This window comes from Mirounga leonina, unplaced genomic scaffold, assembly GCF_011800145.1.
Source record: "Mirounga leonina isolate KUSES-001 unplaced genomic scaffold, KU_Mleo_1.0 Mir_165, whole genome shotgun sequence".
Lineage (NCBI taxonomy): Eukaryota > Metazoa > Chordata > Mammalia > Carnivora > Phocidae > Mirounga > Mirounga leonina.
In genome coordinates, this window is record NW_023270415.1 from 24663984 (window position 1) to 24681733 (window position 17750).

The 17750-nt window shown below is 37.1% G+C and overlaps 1 protein-coding gene across 11 annotated transcripts in view; it reads left to right on the forward strand.

Annotated features, from left to right (window-relative positions):
- The window catches only part of GDAP1 (ganglioside induced differentiation associated protein 1), a 45522-nt gene extending 28726 nt beyond the window's left edge, over window positions 1-16796 (forward strand). For all 11 annotated transcript variants that reach the window (XM_035011379.1, XM_035011377.1, XM_035011378.1 and 8 more), the window contains 4 exons: window positions 8939-9112; window positions 10321-10415; window positions 12465-12579; window positions 13610-16796. In XM_035011379.1, coding sequence (XP_034867270.1) covers window positions 8939-9112; window positions 10321-10415; window positions 12465-12579; window positions 13610-13992 — 767 coding nt within the window. In that variant the 3' untranslated portion in view covers window positions 13993-16796. The remainder of the gene's footprint in view (window positions 1-8938; window positions 9113-10320; window positions 10416-12464; window positions 12580-13609) is intronic.
- The last annotated feature ends 954 nt before the right edge of the window (window positions 16797-17750 follow it).

Here is a 17750-nt window from a genome sequence, read left to right on the forward strand (position 1 = left end):
TAAGTAATAATCATTTTTCGATAGCCTGTTTTATGTTAGACATTTTATAATTTCTGTTCTATTCAGTCTTCAAAAGAACCCAACCCAGACAGGCATGATAGACTAGTTATTCCATTGTAATTGATGAAAGATAACAGGGATTGCCTAAGGTAATACAGCTATTTTATGGCAAATTAGGGCTGGAATGGAAGTCTTTCAAATCCATATCTTCATATTATACTAGCTGTCTCCCATAGTCATTGCTACTTCCATATTGTCTTGCTTGATCCTAATGACAATCCTTTGAGGTGAACTATAGTTTCAGTATTTGCCCAAGATTATACAGCTGATGACTGGCATAATTGAGAGAACAGAAGGCTCCTTTCAGCTGAGTACTCTTCTGAAATAGAAGCTGCATGAGATCCAGTTACTTTTCATCTGCCTCTAGTTATGGGCATGTTAATTGGGCAGGATAAAACCAGAATATAACCCCAAATCACTAGGCCAAAAATGTCTGAGGTACTTAGAAAAATAGGTATGGGACCTAAATGTGTGTGGAGGGAACCCCAGAGAATTAGATTGGCAATAGGTCTGCCCCTATTCTTATTCCAAGTATTTGGTTCTCTAGGATTCTGATTGGAGATTTTAGAGGTGGCCATTGATCTAAACCAGAGAGTTTAATGAACTGTTTTCTCTTTTATCACTTACGTCTAAATGCTGGGGACTGTACTGAAAATGGTGGCTAATTGATTTAAAACAATTTTTCTTAACCTTGAGCTTTTTGGAAATGGACAAGTCTGCTAAATAATTTGTATTTCTTGGGAAAAGTGGTTACAATAATATGAATAAAACAAAATCACTGTATAAGAATTCCATTTTAAATAACCAAAAATCTGAAAAAGATACAGTAAATGGAAAATCATATTTAAATATTTTGTTGGCATCCCTTGAACTACTACTACTACTACTGCCATTCTCCTCCTCCTCCTCTCCTTGCATTGTTTCTCCTTTAAGATATTCAGTAATATAAAATATGTTACTTTACAACATAGTAATGTTATTGATTATTAGGTTTTCTTAAAGTTGCTTTGATCATATAAAAACAAAACTAAAATACATTCTGACTCCTACTCAAAGAAGGGAAATATTAAGTTCTTCTTACTACTTATAGAATCAGAGGAGAAGGCACTGGGGCTAAATGTTAAGTGAAAATATGGAAACTAAGGACTTTAATTCTGGCTATACCAGTAGAATCAGTAAACAATCAAGAATCCCAGCTCTTAATCTGAAGCTATTGCTAACTTGTTGCATATCCTTGGTGACTTGACTTCTCTGTCCTCTTGGATTAGGTGATATAGTTTTGTCAATTGCAGAGATAAAGCAAGTCCGATCAATTTTTATTTCACTCTTTCCTCTTTCCCAGGAGAGTTGTCACTCCATTGGAAAGGGTTGAAAGAAGATTAAGGGACCCAAAACCCATGGTAGATATGAAGACAGCAAGAAAACAGTTATATAAAGGCTACTCTAGTCTATGGGGAAAGTTTATTCCGATGTATTAAAATAAAAAATAAACATGCATGTGTTAACCCAATTACCATTAAGATAATTTATATTTGTCATTAAGAACCCATGGAGATTAGGAAAAGAGCCAGACAAGACAGATGTTATCCCAATTGTCAAGGATGGGAAAAGGTAAATTCTACCAATCCTTGCTACTTAAAGTGTGTTCCATTGACCAGCAGCATTGGTATAACCTTGGAGCTTGTTAGAAATGCAGAATCCTAGACTCTACTGCAGCTCTCTTGAATCAGAATCTGCATTTTAACAAGATCCTGAAGTGATTCATATATACATTAAAATTTGAGAAGCACTTACTGTGTGTTAAGTAATTGCTTAAACTTTAAGCAGCACTATAAATTAGTTACACACACACACACACACACATTTATATAACTTTAGAGTATCTCTGTTAAAAGGAACCAGTTTAAGTTTTATATTACTGAAGAATGGCTTTAACACTTAAAAAAATGAATCTATTGTATACCGGGCATTGTTCTAGATATAATGTATCTTAAGTAGAGCATTTGCGATTACTTCATAAGATACCCTTATGGAACAAAGGAGCCAATATGGTTGGATAAAAGTAATGCACATTTTCAGATGAACAAACCATCATGTTAAAGAATATTCATTTATAAATGAACACAAGGTTGCCCATTTAGCTAAAGACTTATATAATTTTGTTACATTTATTTCAATTACTTGTAGAACACTGTAAATACCATAAGATCAGAGACAGTGTCTTATTAACAGTTGTATCCCCAGTGCTTCATATGGTGGATGTTCTCTAACAGGAGCTTAGTAAACACTTTTGAATGATTAAAATGAATGAACTTTTGAAGATAGACATCAGCCTGGACAGGGATCTCTACTGGTGTTCTTACAAGTTTCTATTCTCTGACTTGAGCCTAATAATTCTATAAATGACTTGAATAAAGACATTGTGGAAATACTGTTACATTTGTGGATGACAAAAGCTGGGATAGTTAAAATAATGACTAGTTTGTGAAGTGCTTGTCATAGGACAATAAAATGGAAAAATAATGAAGATAAAATTTAATAAGGCTAAATGTAGTATGTGAATTAAAAAAAAATCAGCTGCGTTAATGAAGGACGGGAGACCTGGCTTGCTAAAAAGTTATTGATTAAAGCTAATAATAAAAGGCTGGTAGGATCTCAAGTGGTTTTAAAAGTATAGCTTCTATCTAGAACATGGCAAATTGTGAACTGGTCAGAACATGCAACATTTTGTCCAATTATGTGTGGAAATTTGAGGAACATTTACAAATTAGAATAATAAGTGAATGGATTTCACGAGACGTATAGTTAGTTGCCCATGATTATAATAGGGGACTTTAAGTGTATTAATTTGTGTAAAAAATAGAGTGTAGTCAACTGGTATCTCCTTTGCTGTTATTTGCCATCCCTTGTTAGTTTACCAGCTGGGGATTATATTAAAAATGGTTTTGCTGACCTGTAGACATTTCTCAACATTTGTGTGTAATCAGTATTTACATCCTTATGCTTTTGGGATAAGTCCATTAAATAATTGGTAGTTTGGGGTTAGAAACTTGGTAGCGAAGGCAATCCTCTTCAAGTCTTAGCCTAAAAAAAATTAATTTCTAAATTGGATGATGGCTATGCTTGATTTTTAAAAAAATTTTATTTTTATTTAAGTAGTTGTTACATCCAATGTGGGGCTCGAACTCATGATGCCGAGATCAAGAGTCATGAGAACCTCTGACTGAGCCAGCCAGGCACCCCTTGATTTTTTTTTTTTTTTTGAAAGCAGTACTGATGTAGACATCAGTGGTATTCCTGAGGTCACAATTTGGGTCAAAAGAAGAATTTAAAAGTACTCAATTATGGGTGCTCAACCAACGGCTGGCAAAGAACAATCTCTTTATTCATTCTTTTAATAGCTATTTTTTGGGTGTTAATTGGTACAAGGACCTGAGATATTTCAAAGATCCCTAATCATTAGAAGCTTACTAATCTTCAAAGATAGTTTCATTCTGTAAACTTGATAATACCAAATCTGTCTTTAATACATGCATATGCTATTATAACTACTCAGTTTTACTGACTCCTTTTCATATATGTGACACCTTTTTCTCTTCAGGCTTATAATGAAGAGTAGATATGTTAAAGCATGCAATTGATTAAACTAGATGAGGTGTGATACTAAGCAAACTAGGGAAACTCAGGAATAGTGGATGTAACAAATGAATATATGCACTAATATAGATTTTAAAATCTAGATATTTCTTATACTACTCATAACCTCTTTCAGTGAATTTAATTTGGCCACTAGATAATAAAAAAAGTGGGTCTGAAATAACTACAACTATTTATTACTGCCAAATGACTCAGTGGTAATCTGGAATCAAGGATGTCATATGGTGAATACAGAATTTTGGTAATATAGGAGTTCTCTGAAGATCATGACCCATGTCTTTGGTTTATATATACCTCGTTTATTCTTAGGAAATAGGATTTAGTTTGGAAATAAAGTATTCTGATATGATATTAAAGTATTATATGTAAGTCTCATTAGGAAATATATTTTGTGGATAAGATTTTGTCAATATCTATTGAAAATCAACTCATTTTAAAAACATTAATTCTGAAGTCACTGTTACATTAAAAATGCAGTTATTTAGGTAAAAATTTCCAATTTTTCCAATTTTTGTCTATTAATAAAAGCCTCATATATAGTTGGATAACTTTATATGTCTTTTAGCACATCTACTAAAATTATAGATTAGCACAAAGTTTCTAACCAAGTGCAGAGAAAATATGGTATGTGGTAAGGAAGAAGAAAATGAGCATTTAAAACTCATGATTGTGCCAATAAAGTGACTTAAAAAGTTACCTTTTTTTTTTTTTTACTCTTTGTCCAATTTTAGTGGACAGGTCGGGGTGTTAAAATGTAAAGTTTCTAATTCCATATTATGTGTTAACAATGATTGGAACAAACTGTCTGATAAAGAAGTTTTGCCCCTCAATTACAAATGTTTCTGTTCAAAGTCTTAAGTATAATACCATTTAAGGTATAAAATTTATTGAAAAAAATGCTATAAATTTGTCTTTCTCAGAAAATCATGGCTGCATATAATGAACTTCTATAATTTGACACCATTTTTTTTTCTCATCTGTGTTTAGATTTGATCGTTCCAGTTCTACAGTTGTGACAGCTTTGAACTGTAGTCAGTTTGTAACCATAACTTTTGCTTTAAGTCTTAACTTATTTACCATTTTTATTATATATTTTTTTAATAGGGTGGTGTTTGACTAGTTGAAGGGTACAGTTTCATTCAACTACCTGATGCATATTATCATATACACCAATGTTATCACTAAGTGATCTAAGTAAAATAAAAAATCCACAAGGGGATAAAGATAGGAATGAAGTCTGTTTTCATTGAATTAATAATAATAAGGAAGAGCTGAAAGTTATTCAAATAGACCTGTGGGGGGAGGGAGTCTTTCTTGAAAACAGGGCATAATTATGCCTTCTTTATCTGCCATCACTAGGGAACATGGGAAATCAGAGCAGTCAATGTAGGAAAATAATGGAATCTTATGCCTATAAGCTCCTACATTCTTTAAATTTTTTGCTTTTGGGGAAACTGATTTTTTTTTTTTAATGGCTCCAGGTCATTGTTATTCTACTGAGCAATGCAGGGACTGGAGACAGTATGGAGCTGTTTGTCCCTGTTAAATAGCTGCAGAATGCTTTTATTGTATCTTTTCTTTCTGGTTTTAAAAAACTAGTTTTCTCTTATTATCACATCTTTCTGCTTTATGCCTATCTGCACTTGCCTAATTTAGGTGCAGTACAAGACCTGCCTTGTCTCCTATTCAGTTCTTCTAGAAAGTCTGGTCTTCTGCCAATTTACTTATTTATTTTTATTTATTCTTCCAGCTTAGTCACTTACCCTGGTTTCCAATATAGCAACCCTATTCCCTAATGCTGGAAACTCTTTTCAGTGCTTGCTTCTTAAAAGTCTTCTGATTCTGTGCCCTTCCTCTGTAAGCCTTCTACTGCTTTTTCACTCCTGAGGTAGAATACCAAGAACAGCCTTTTTTTTTTTTTTTAAATAATCTCTACACCCAATGTGGGGCTCAAACCCATGACCCCAAGATCAAGAGTTGCACACTCTACTGACTGAGCCAACCAGGTGCCCCTTTTTCTTTTTTCTTTTTAAAAAAATTTTATTTATCAGAGAGAGAGAGAGAGCACAAGAAGGGGGAGCGGCAGGCAGAGGGAAAAGCAGGCTCCCTGTTGAGCAAGATGCGGGGGGGGGGCTGGATCCCAGGACCCTGGGATCATGACCTGAGACAAAGGCAGACGCTTAACTGACTGAGCCACCCAGGCATTCCTCTTTTCTTTTCTCTTTTCTTTCTTTCTCTCTTTCTCTCTCTTTTTTTTTTTTTTTGTGCGTATTACAACAAAAATACTTTATGGAAGGATTGGGAAATAAAATAGAATGAGAGTGAGAGGGAAGGTCTGTATAAAATTCAAAGGAAATTCCCCATTGCGTTTTGAAAACCCCCGTTTCCAGAGGCAGTGGACACTATTGTGCTCTGGTGTTGAGAGGACAGTGACAGCACATTGCAGGTGTTGCCATGGAGGTGCTGGAAGAGAGACAGTGAGGCTGGATAAGAACTTCGCTTCAGTGGGTATCTTATGCTCTGGCTGACAAAGTGTTATAGGAGAGAGTTACGTAGTAATAGTGTCCTGAGTAGAAGAAAATTATTTTCGTGGATTTAAACATTTATCTTCCTTTGAAGAATTTGGGCTTAGCCAGATGGAACTTCCCCAGAAAGCAATTACCAGACAGTGTTTTTCCTGCTCTTATTCAGTTTCCCAGAAGGAAGTGGTATCCTCTTCTGAAGACAAGCCCCAGGCCTGGCACCAGAAAGTAGCCTGAGCCAGTGGCCATAAACTTAACTACTGGGAAGCATTTTAAAATGTTGTACCATTTTTGGTTATTAACTTGAGGTTTTTGGACCCCCAGAGCAGTGGTTCTTAAACTTTTTGGTTTCTGGGCCCCTTTATCATAAAAATTATTGAGAACATCAGGGACCTTTTATGGGGTATATCTATCAATATTTGCCGAATTAGAAATTAAAACAAAAAAATTTAAAGCACACGAATACACAAGCCCACATGTCATTAACTGTCAGAGTGCTAGAACCATCACATGTCCTGTAGCCTCTGAAAAACTCTGCTGTGTTCTTGAGGGAGAATAAGTGAAAAAGCAATGAACACTGTAGCATTACTGTACAAATAGCTTTAACTCTGTGGACCCCCTGAGAGTGTCTAGGGAAAGCCCAGGGATTCTTAGACCACACTTTGAGAACTGTTGCTCTTAGTGGTCTATGAATAGAATTCAGGAGATTTGAGATCCTAGAGGGGAAAAAAATTGTATCTTATTTCCAACAGAAACTTATTACTTCATTTCATTTCCAATGTAGGCATAAACCACAGCAATATCAGGAGTGCCTGTGACATTGTTACCAATAGAAATCACAGATATGTTCATAGCGTATCAGGTTATGGCAGTTATCTTAAAAATAACTTATGCTTATAGCTACTTTGAAATTATGGTAGTTATTAGACCTGCTGCTAGATCTTATTAATGTATTACTAAAAGGCACCCATATTAATATTTTATAATCTAAAATTAATTTGATAAACATATTCAATATAATCAATTTCTTTTGCAATCCTATGTCTTGTATGTTTAAGGACATTATTTTGAGAAGAGCTCAGTGGCACACAAAAGGTTAAGAACTCTTTAGTATTTCAAGGACTGTAGAAGGACTCCAGTCTGTTGTCCTCATGGAAATGTCTACCAGGCATTGGTTAGGATCCTACCGATAATACTGAGATCCTGAAAGGTCAGCAAGGAAGTGTGTTGTAGTTGGGTAAATCCACTGTTGACAAGTAGTATGTGGCTGCTTCATTCTCAGTTATTCCAATGCAGACTTCAGAATTGGACTCCCCAGCAGGGAATTAGGTTTTTGCCCACTGGTTTGAGGAGTAATCCATCTTATTTTTTCTTAGAGTCAGAAATAGTCTGTTGGCTTAGAAAACTTGTTCCACTTGTATTATAGCATTATGAGATCTTGTCTGAAATGCTCTGCAACCAATTCTGAATTGTCAACACTTATGAATGAGTGTGGGATGCTCAAAAGGATTCTAAATTAAATAGCCCAAACTAAGAAATAAATGAATAAGATTGAGGCTATTCTTTTCACTTGTTGGAATAAGCTCATTGGCATTTTTCCGGAGCAGTTTGAGAGTCAGAATTAGGAAGTGTTTCTGAAGGGACATAGTCCTGATCTTTGGATCATGTGGTTCATTGTTATTCTTCTTGGATAGTCTCTGAAATGTAACCCCTTTGAAGATGTTACAATGATGTTATAAAGCAGGGCACTGCTTTAGGAATCAGTGATTTTAGTTCTTGTTCTGCCTTTAATTAGCTGTGGTATCTTAGGAGAATACCTCAGCCTCTCTCAGTGTCCTTGTTAACTACTACAGAGCTTCGCCAGCTCAAATATTCTATGACAACTAGAAATTTGGAATATATTCATTGATTGAAATTTACTGAACACCTACTGTGAGCCAAATCTTATATTAGGCACTGGGAACTCAACAGAACAGTGCATGATCCCTGCCCTCAAGTAGTCTAGAGTCTAGGGTTTAACCAGCAAACTGAGGATTTATGTAGAACCCACTTTCTAGACACAAAATATTAGAAATTCATGGTGAATCTGTGAAGACTGTCAGTGCACATTCACATAACATCAAAAGGGTCACTCTTGGTATTAATTGGAACCTAGGAAAGAGTGGTCTCTGATTATCTTTTCATAATGAGCTTTCATTCACCTATCCAACCTTTATCAATATCCTAAAATGTATGAGACATTATGAGAGACAGTGAATCACAGGCTCGCTGCCCTGAAGAAGCGCATAGGGCAAAAAGATACAACCAACCAGTTAAGGTGATAAGGCTATGATGGTGTATGTACAAAGGTATTTTTGCAGGTACAGAGGAAGGCACACCTGACCCAATCAGATATTGGTTGTAGGAGGTTAGGGAATGTTCCTTAGAGGAGTTGGCATAAATAACTGGGCCTTGCGGGTTCAGTAGCAATTTGTAAGGTAGAGAAGTGAGAGAATTTCAGTGTGATCATGGTTTGGGATCTAGTCTGGTACATCAGTCCATTTCAAATTTTGAATGTCTGGGCTGGGGAGATATCATCTTTTAAATGCCTTGATGTAATATTGAAAACACTGATAAGGGGGTTTGGGTTTTTCATTTTGCTTTTGGATGTAACCTCTCATTTGTAACTTTTCCTTTAATGTTTATGTGTATGTTTTTAGAAAAAACCCCCAGGTTAATGCCTGATAAAGGAAGCATGTATTACCCACGGGTACAACATTATCGAGAACTGCTGGACTCCTTGCCAATGGATGCCTATACCCATGGCTGCATTTTACATCCTGAGCTCACTGTGGACTCCATGATCCCAGCTTATGCAACCACACGGATTCGCAGTATGTAACAATCTTAAAGACTTGGAATTTTGTCTCAAAGTTCTTTTAATTCATTTTTGAGACTGGGCATATCTCATGAAGACTCGGGGGCAGTGTTGTGTTGTTGAGTTTGCTTCATGGATGTTCATGTTACAGATCAATCCATGCACCAGTCAGATTAATCTGTGCTTCAGCTATTCGGCTGGACATTTATTGTCTCTAGGAGCTGATTTTCCAGCTCTTGGCCTTGAGGGCCAAGCTTGAGTAAAACTCAAGAATAGCCTGTGGAAAAGTAAAGAACCTAACATGTTCTCATAGGAGATGGACTAAGAATCATGAAATCTGGAATCTGCTGGGGATTATGGGTAACTGAGTTCACATTTCTGGTCCTTAATTTTTGTTTCATTATGTGAGGGAGCTGGACTACAGGCTGTCTAACCATTAGTCTACCTCTAAATTTAGTGATTTGAGATTTATTAAGATTGAGTTGTGATATTCAACTCTCTCCTTTTCTGAGGACAGAGATGGTCAGTGCTTGGGATGTGGAAGAGGAAGTGTGTTTTACGGCACAGGTGATTGGGATGAGAAAGTAAGAGAAGGTGGCCGTGGTCAGACTCGGGGCGTGTTTGACCAGGGACACTCAAACCCAGATCTTCTAATTCTAGAAACGACATTCTTTCCATTACATCATATCTCACCTTTATAATTCTCTTATGCTATTTTTCTTTCCTTTTGATTCTTCTCTTTCTCTCCTCTTCCATCCCCTCCCTCCTCTTCCCGCTTTACCTTCTTGTTCCTCCTTCTTCTCTTCAGAAGTACTCATATGATGTGAAACAGGTGGTCTGAATATACTTCTATCACCTGGAGTTAATTTTTTTTTTTTAAATAAGCCTTTTTTTCTTCTCTTCATATAGAAGTCCATTAACAAAAACTTGAAAGGTATTGAAAGGTAGAACAACCACTGTGCACTGAGCTCTTCTGACGTGCTGGGCCTTGCTCTAAGTGCTTTCCTGGATGTCTCACATTTAATCCTTAGCTTATGCAGCAGATACTCTGATAGTTCCATTTTGAGTCTGAGGAAACTGAGGCACAGAGAGGGTAAGTCTAAGGCAGAGACAGGGCATAAACCCCAGAGCTCATGCTCTACCATGGAGTTTCCTAGCTTCTCCTTGTTTCTTGTCTAGAAGGGAGGAAATAATTTCCTATTTCAAAAATGATTTTATTATCAGGCCAAATTGGTAACACAGAATCTGAACTGAAAAAACTTGCTGAAGAAAACCCAGATTTACAAGAGGCATACATCGCAAAACAGAAGCGACTTAAAGTAAGTAAACCAGGCTGTCCTCCATTGACATCCACTGTTTGTATTAAATGTTCTACTTTTTGTAAAGTTTCACTATTTCTAGAACATCTCTTAAATATTTGCAAATCACCAGTGCACGCTACCTTTGGCTTACGCTGTGCTTTTAGAAAGAATTTTTCTTTATTAGATTTGATATTCAAACCTAATGACAGTTGCTTAAAAGGCAGATATTGCTCATGCTGATTGTCAAGGCAAGTTGTAAAATGAAAAAGCAAGTTCATAATACATACTAGGAATCTGTCATTTCAGGTTTTCTGCCACTTCAAGGCCTAGCTAGACCTTTAGGACTTTAATACCAATAGGGCAGGCAATTGGCAAGTTTGTTCCTCTATTATACTCCCCTCCCTTCTCTCATTTTTTTTCTTCTTACCTTTCACCCATTTCCTCCACCTCCAATCCCCACCTCTGGCAACCACCAGTCTGTTCTCTATGAGCTTGGTTTTTGTTTTGTTGTTGTTGTTGTTTTTAGATTCCACATATAAGAGAGATCCTACAGTATATGTCTTTGTCTGACCTATTTCACTTAGCATAATTCCCTCGAGGTCTATTTTTGTTGGTGCAAATGGTAAAATTTCATTATTTTTTATGGTTGAATAATATTCCATTGTGTATATATTACCACATCTATTCATTCATCCATCGATGGACACTTAAGTCTTGGATATTATAAATGAAGCTGCAATGAACATGGGAGTGCATATTATCTTTTTGAGTTAGTGTTTTCATTTTCTTTGGGTAAATACCCAGAAGTGGCATTGCTGGAACACATGGTGGTTCTATTTGTAATTTTTTGAGGAACCTCGATACTGTTTTCCATTGTGGCTGCACAGTTTACATTCCCACTAGTAGTGCATGATTGTTCCCTTTTCTCCACATCTTTGCCAACACTTATTTCTTGCCTTTTTGATCATAGCCATTTTAACAGCTGTGAGGTGATATCTCATTGTGGTTTTGATTTGCATTTCCCTGATGATGAGTGATATTGAGCATCCTTTTATGTACCTGTTGGCCATCTATATGTCTTCTATATGTCTTCAATTCAGATCCTCTGCACATTTTAAAATCAGATTGTTTTTTTGCTATTGTGTTGTAGGAGTTCTTTATATATTTTGGATGCTGTTAGCCCCTTATCAGATACATAATTTGAAAGTATTTTCTCCTATTTAATAGGCTGCCTTTTCATTTTGTTTTTGGTTTCCTCTATTGTGCAGAAACTTTTTAGTTTGATGTAGTCCCACCTGTTTACTTCTGCTTTTGTTGCTTTTGTTTTTGGTGTCAGATTAAAAAAATTATTGCCAAGACCTACATCGTGAAGCTTACCACTTCTGTTTTCTTCTAGGAGTTTTATGGTTTTAGGTCTTATGTTCAAGTCTTTAATCCATCTTGAGTTAATCCATTCTGACTTGTCTGCCTCCTAAGGAGCAGGACTTTGCTTCGTCTGTTACAGTCAGCCTTTCCCTTTCTGGTGATTCTTTCCTCAGGGCCCGAGAACACACACAGGCTTCCCCCATATTAAAAATGTAGCAAATATCAACACTCCACACCCTCCTCAACTTCCCATTTTCCTTTATCTTATCTTAGCTAAGGGAGCTGCTCAAAAGAAATGCCTGCACGCACAGCACTCCTTACTTTCCACTTGGTCTTTAACTCACCGCATTCAGATTTCTCCCTCAGGCCTGGCCCTTCAGTTTTTCATTCCTCAAAAGTTGCTGAAGTTCCATTCATTCATTGGGGGTTGAGAGGAGTCTCTTTGTGCCCCTTGTATTCTTGGCCATCTCTGGTCATCTGGTCCCACAGGAGTTGCCAGTAGACCAGTGGGTCTGGCCCATGGAGTATTCTCTCAGCCAGAGCATTTTCCCTCAGGTTTGCTTTGGCTTTAACATTATTCTGTATCTCCTCATTGCCTTGGATAAAGAGGCTCCAATTCTAGAAGAGTTTATATCTGCTTTGCTCTGTATTGATTGTTTTTTGCAGGCATAAATAACCTATTTAGTTATTTTTGCTAATTAGTCAAAGCTGCTTGACCATGACAATGTCAAATATTTGAAGAAAATTCTTGATGAATTGGAGAAAGTCTTGGATCAGGTTGAAACTGAGTTGCAAAGAAGAAATGAAGAAACCCCAGGTAGGTTCTCATTTGTGTGTATGTGTGTGTGTGTGTGTGTGTTTTCATTCTCTTTTGCTGGATACCAGGCATATTTATGGGAATATTCTAAGATTTTACCAGAAACATTCTGTAGTCTGTTTTTTATTATTTTTACTCACGGGCAGTTTAAATTATCATGGCAACAATAATACCGAACTCAGCAAAACCCAGGTGTCTAATGGTAACCCAGTCTGTGTCTATGTGAAATGTGACTGGTGGAGGATTTTTCTGCACAATTTAAAGTGATGGTTGAGAGGTTCCTACTTAGCCCGTTTGACACATTTGTAATCACAGTAGTTCATTTGGTTGAATAACCTGAGTAATTGCTTGAAAGCTCCTTCTAGTTTTTTTCCCTAGGCAGGGAGAACACTTCCAATGTGAAGTCTAAGATGGCTGGCCTGTGTATATCTGCAGGCTGGCTGGTGAGCATCCCAGTATTGTACCTGTGAACCTAGCTGCACTATCCAGCCATTGCCCAGGTGCATGCACATGGACCATTTGCGCTATTCTAATTGGCAACAAAGTTGAAGACTGTGTTACATGAAACTTGTCTCACAACAGGAACTTTCGTCTGCTTTACATAAGTAACTAGGAGTGGCAATCACTGAGTGACATTTCAGGCCCAATTTTATGGATTTTCCTAAAGCTCACCTGCTGTTTTCCTAAGCCAAGAGGAGAGATCTGTTGACTCCTCTGGCTTGGAGGCTCTCAACTCCTCAGAATCCTTTTTCAATATCAAAGACCAACTTTGAGCTCAGGTGGCTCCAGTCTCACCCAGGGTTAGGTGGCTGACAGATGTCAAGCAAATCTCCCTTAGCTTGGGATACACTGGCATGGACTTTGTCTTAGGATAAAATTACTCACTGGGTATGATTGTCACGAAAATGTACCATGGCCTTCATCATTTGCCGTACTCACACTTGCCCTCAGGACCGAGACAAAAGCTGCCGGCTAGAGTCGATCTGTATAGCTCTTGCCCCTAATTCTCCATGTCCCTCTCTCTGATTAGAAGAGGGCCGTCAGCCTTGGCTCTGCGGAGAATCCTTCACCCTGGCAGACGTCTCTCTTGCTGTCACATTGCACCGACTGAAGTTCCTGGGGTTTGCGAGGAGAAACTGGGGAAATGGAAAGCGACCAAACTTGGAAACCTATTACGAACGTGTCTTGAAGAGGAAAACATTTAACAAGGTTTTAGGACATGTCAACAATATATTAATCTCTGCAGTGCTGCCAACAGCATTCCGGGTGGCCAAGAAAAGGGCCCCCAAAGTTCTTGGCACCACCCTTGTGGTTGGTTTGCTTGCAGGGATGGGATATTTTGCGTTTACGCTTTTCAGAAAGAGACTTGGCAGCATGATATTAGCACTTAGACCCAGGCCAAATTATTTCTAGGCTTGTAGGGATCTAGTGGTGGCCACTCATCCGACCATTCAACCAGACCCTTGTATACTCTTCCAGGCCCAGGGAGGAATGGCCCTGGGCAACTAGTAAAAAGTATAATTTACTTTACTCTTTGGGTAGTTTTGTGGGGAGAGGAGGTAATGAAAATGTTTTTGTGGGCTGGTAACTTTGAAATTACTTATTTGCAAACCTGAACTAATCCATCCTTAAGACATGTGCAAGGTCAAGCTATGGACATGCTGACAGAATTAATTAGACCTTTAACTCAGAATGCCAGCTCAAGTTCTGAATTATTTTGTGTGAGGAGGTTCTTACTATGAGCAGACAGTAATAATCTGTGATTGCCCATATCTCTTCATCTGAGATGATCTGGATGTGCTGAGTGTTGAGCAGTTAGCAACATTTTCCACTGGAATTCAGAAATCATCTTTGTTTCACAACCTGGGTTCAGACAGCAGCGGGGCACAACAGTGCTTCACACAATCATTGTTAGATTCAGGCAGAAATAAGAGACAAAGGGAACAGGGAGAGGGAAAAGAGGGAAAATGAAGTCCATATAGTGCAGAGCAGTAGAAGGCAACCTCCAGGTGCCTCCAATGTCACTCATGGCCGCCTGTCCCCTTAGTAAGCATTACACTACTTGTAGCCACTGCCCACATATCCTCCTATACTTAAGACCTTGGAAAGAGGACTGGGGACTTACTGGTGGGAGTGGACTGGAGAAAATTCTGGGCTTTACACTTACAGCACCTCATCTGGCCTTAGTATTAATTTTAAATGCATTTGAATCACACTCATTGTTTTAATAAGATTAGCTGCTTATATACTTGGGCGTGAAATGCCCACTGGAACGTGTCTGCCTAGCATTTACATGAAAATCTTAAGTGCTATAAAATGGTTCCTTTCTTTTCCTCACTGTTCCCCAGTTGGATGGTGCCTGTGAGCTATCACTCCTTTGGACTTTTGTGTCCAGTCACTGGGGGTCTTGGCTTCTACAGCCCTTTTTAGCACACAAATGGAAGTCAGGTGAATATCCCAGTTAATCACTAACATGGCATGTGGCTGGGAAGTGGGTATTTTAATGATCTGGAAGTATTAAATATGCCCATTCTGTATATGAAGAGGCTGGTGTGTTAAAAAAAAAAAAAAAAAAAAAAACCTGTTGCCTGGACCTTGCATCTGTTTATTGTCATTAACAAGGACTTAAAAGGTTAAAGAGAAAGAGAAAGGTCTAGTCTTAGCCCATGGAAATTAATTTAGGGGAAATGAAATAAGTTGATAGTGATGTCCACTTATATTCATTTAGGTATGTCTAGGCATTTCAGGGGGTACCTCAGTCCATCTGGAGGGACAATCCCAGTGTGTCCCACGAACAACCATGGAACTGCATCATACAGTTTGTGCTCAGGAAAAAATGTTCATGGTGACAGGAAGATACAGTTTCCCTGGAGCTCGCCTGAAGGGAGTTGGGGGATAGTTTTAGATCTCTGGCTGGAAGTATGTATAGAGAATGATGAGCTGAGGTTCCAGCAAACAACAAAAGCTTGTTTGGATTGCCTCAGATTGGCTATGCAAAACAGCCAAAGAATGTACTGACTTTTTCATTCACAGGAAACAGTCATACTTAAGAAATGACTTTTTGATGGTAAAATGAGTCTATAATTCCATTTCATGAATCAGTTGTTTTAGAAAATCTTGAAATGGATATTCCTTGTTTACAAAAATTAATAACATCTCAGTGTCAACTCAATACAACAATAATTAACAGACTGGCAGCTTTTCTAATGTCTTACTTAATACTGCCCCTCAGTGCATTGTCATAGAGACTGGCTGGATTTGTTTATTGCTGGGACATTCCAATTCATGTTCCTAAAAGAGCCACAAAACTGATTATTATTTCAGAGATCTTTATATCACCCTTTTAGAAGCCAGAATTCGGACATGAAGAGAAAAAAATTGGATTTTTATAAAAATCTACAAAGGGTATTTACCTATGGAAAGGTTGTTAAGAATAAAGATTAGAAGCCCAGTGCTGGCTTTTCTTAAATTTTATTACTGAGTCAGAGAAAGTCTACCAGGAAGTGTAATCTTCTGATATAGTTTCATTGGAAATATGCCTGTGTCAATATTAAAGATGATACATCATAATGATTTCACTTGTTTCATAGATACCCTTGCGTTTAGACTTATAAAATGTTTGGGATCATAATGCCCACTAGATGTCGCTGTTCACACAGTAGTCTGAGATTGGGCATTAGGATCAGCAAGCTTTCTAAAATGGCTCAAGTGAAGATAAACATTAATGACCTTAGTTTCTGAAATGAGGGCATCTTGATCAGATCATTCATCTGTAAAAAAGCTTGAGGCACATGTAGTATTGATTTCTAATGCTTTGGAAGGGATAACAGTATCACACAATGTCAGGCTAAACATACTGTTAGCAAGATAAGCACTTTTGTCTATTTTTTTCACAATCATTGGTGACTGACCAGTATGCTCCTCACTTTCCAAGGTTTGTATAAATATAAAAATTATAAAAATGCCTGAGGTACTAAATTTAGGTTGACTATGTATGACTTAATACATAAGTACTATTTTATTGTTATTGCAATTACATGCCTTTTGAATCGATTTCTCTTAATTGCAGATAGTTGTAAATGTTTGCTTGATTTTTAGTGATTATTGATATTGACATCAGAGTTGTAGATATTTTGGTGTTGTTGAATGTAATAGATCAAGATACTATTCTGCCTGTAAGATCAATAAAAGTAACTGGATAATCAATATGAACTCTCTACAAGTATTAATTCTATAATCTTTTTAGAGAAAACAGATTTCAGTTAAAATCAAAGCATACTGTGGTAATTGGAAAGAATAAAATAAGCAGAAGTTAGATATTAAAGATATTTAGCTACAAGATGCCATATTTTCCTTATAACAATTACTGACTCACAATTTATTTAAATACACACAATTTTATCATTAAAATGAGTGGCAGCTTTAAGAATAACATATTGCTGTGGGGTGCCTGGGCGGCACAGTCAGTTAAACGTCGAACTCTTGATTTTTGGCTCAGGTCATAATCATCATGATCTCAGGGTCATGAGATTGAGCCCCATGTGGGGCTCCACACTCAGTGCAGTCTGCTTGAGTTTCTCTCTCCCTCTCCCTCTACCTGCCCCACTGTGCTCTCTCTCTCCCCCTAAATAAATAAATAAATCTTAAAAAAAAAAAAAATAACATATGGCTCTTGATCATTAAAGGGGTTCTTTTGCAGCTACCTAACGGGATAGGCATGAAAATGACAAATACCAAGACAATATTGTTTTTTCAAAATAGTTTTGTTATATGTTCACTTGGTTTCAAAGATTACTTTTATGATATGTATATTTTTCATATAGCTAATTCTCTTTTGTTGAGTTATAGATTATGAATATTCAACTTACCATCCATATTTCTAGCCTTGGCCATTATTCTAATCATCAAATAGAAACTGAATGCTATTTTTGTCTTACAATTAACAAAGCAAATGAGAACCTAATTGATTTTATTTTCCCTGCATTTGCAAGCAAAACAAAAAGCAATAATATTGAATACCCATGGAAAATCAAGTGATATATAATTCTGTTGTCTACTCAGAAAAGGGAAAAACACCACAGTAAAGACACAAAAGTCAAATTAATGCAATGAATAAATTAGTATTTAGTCATACCTTTCATATTGTTTATGCCAAATATTTCACTGATTAA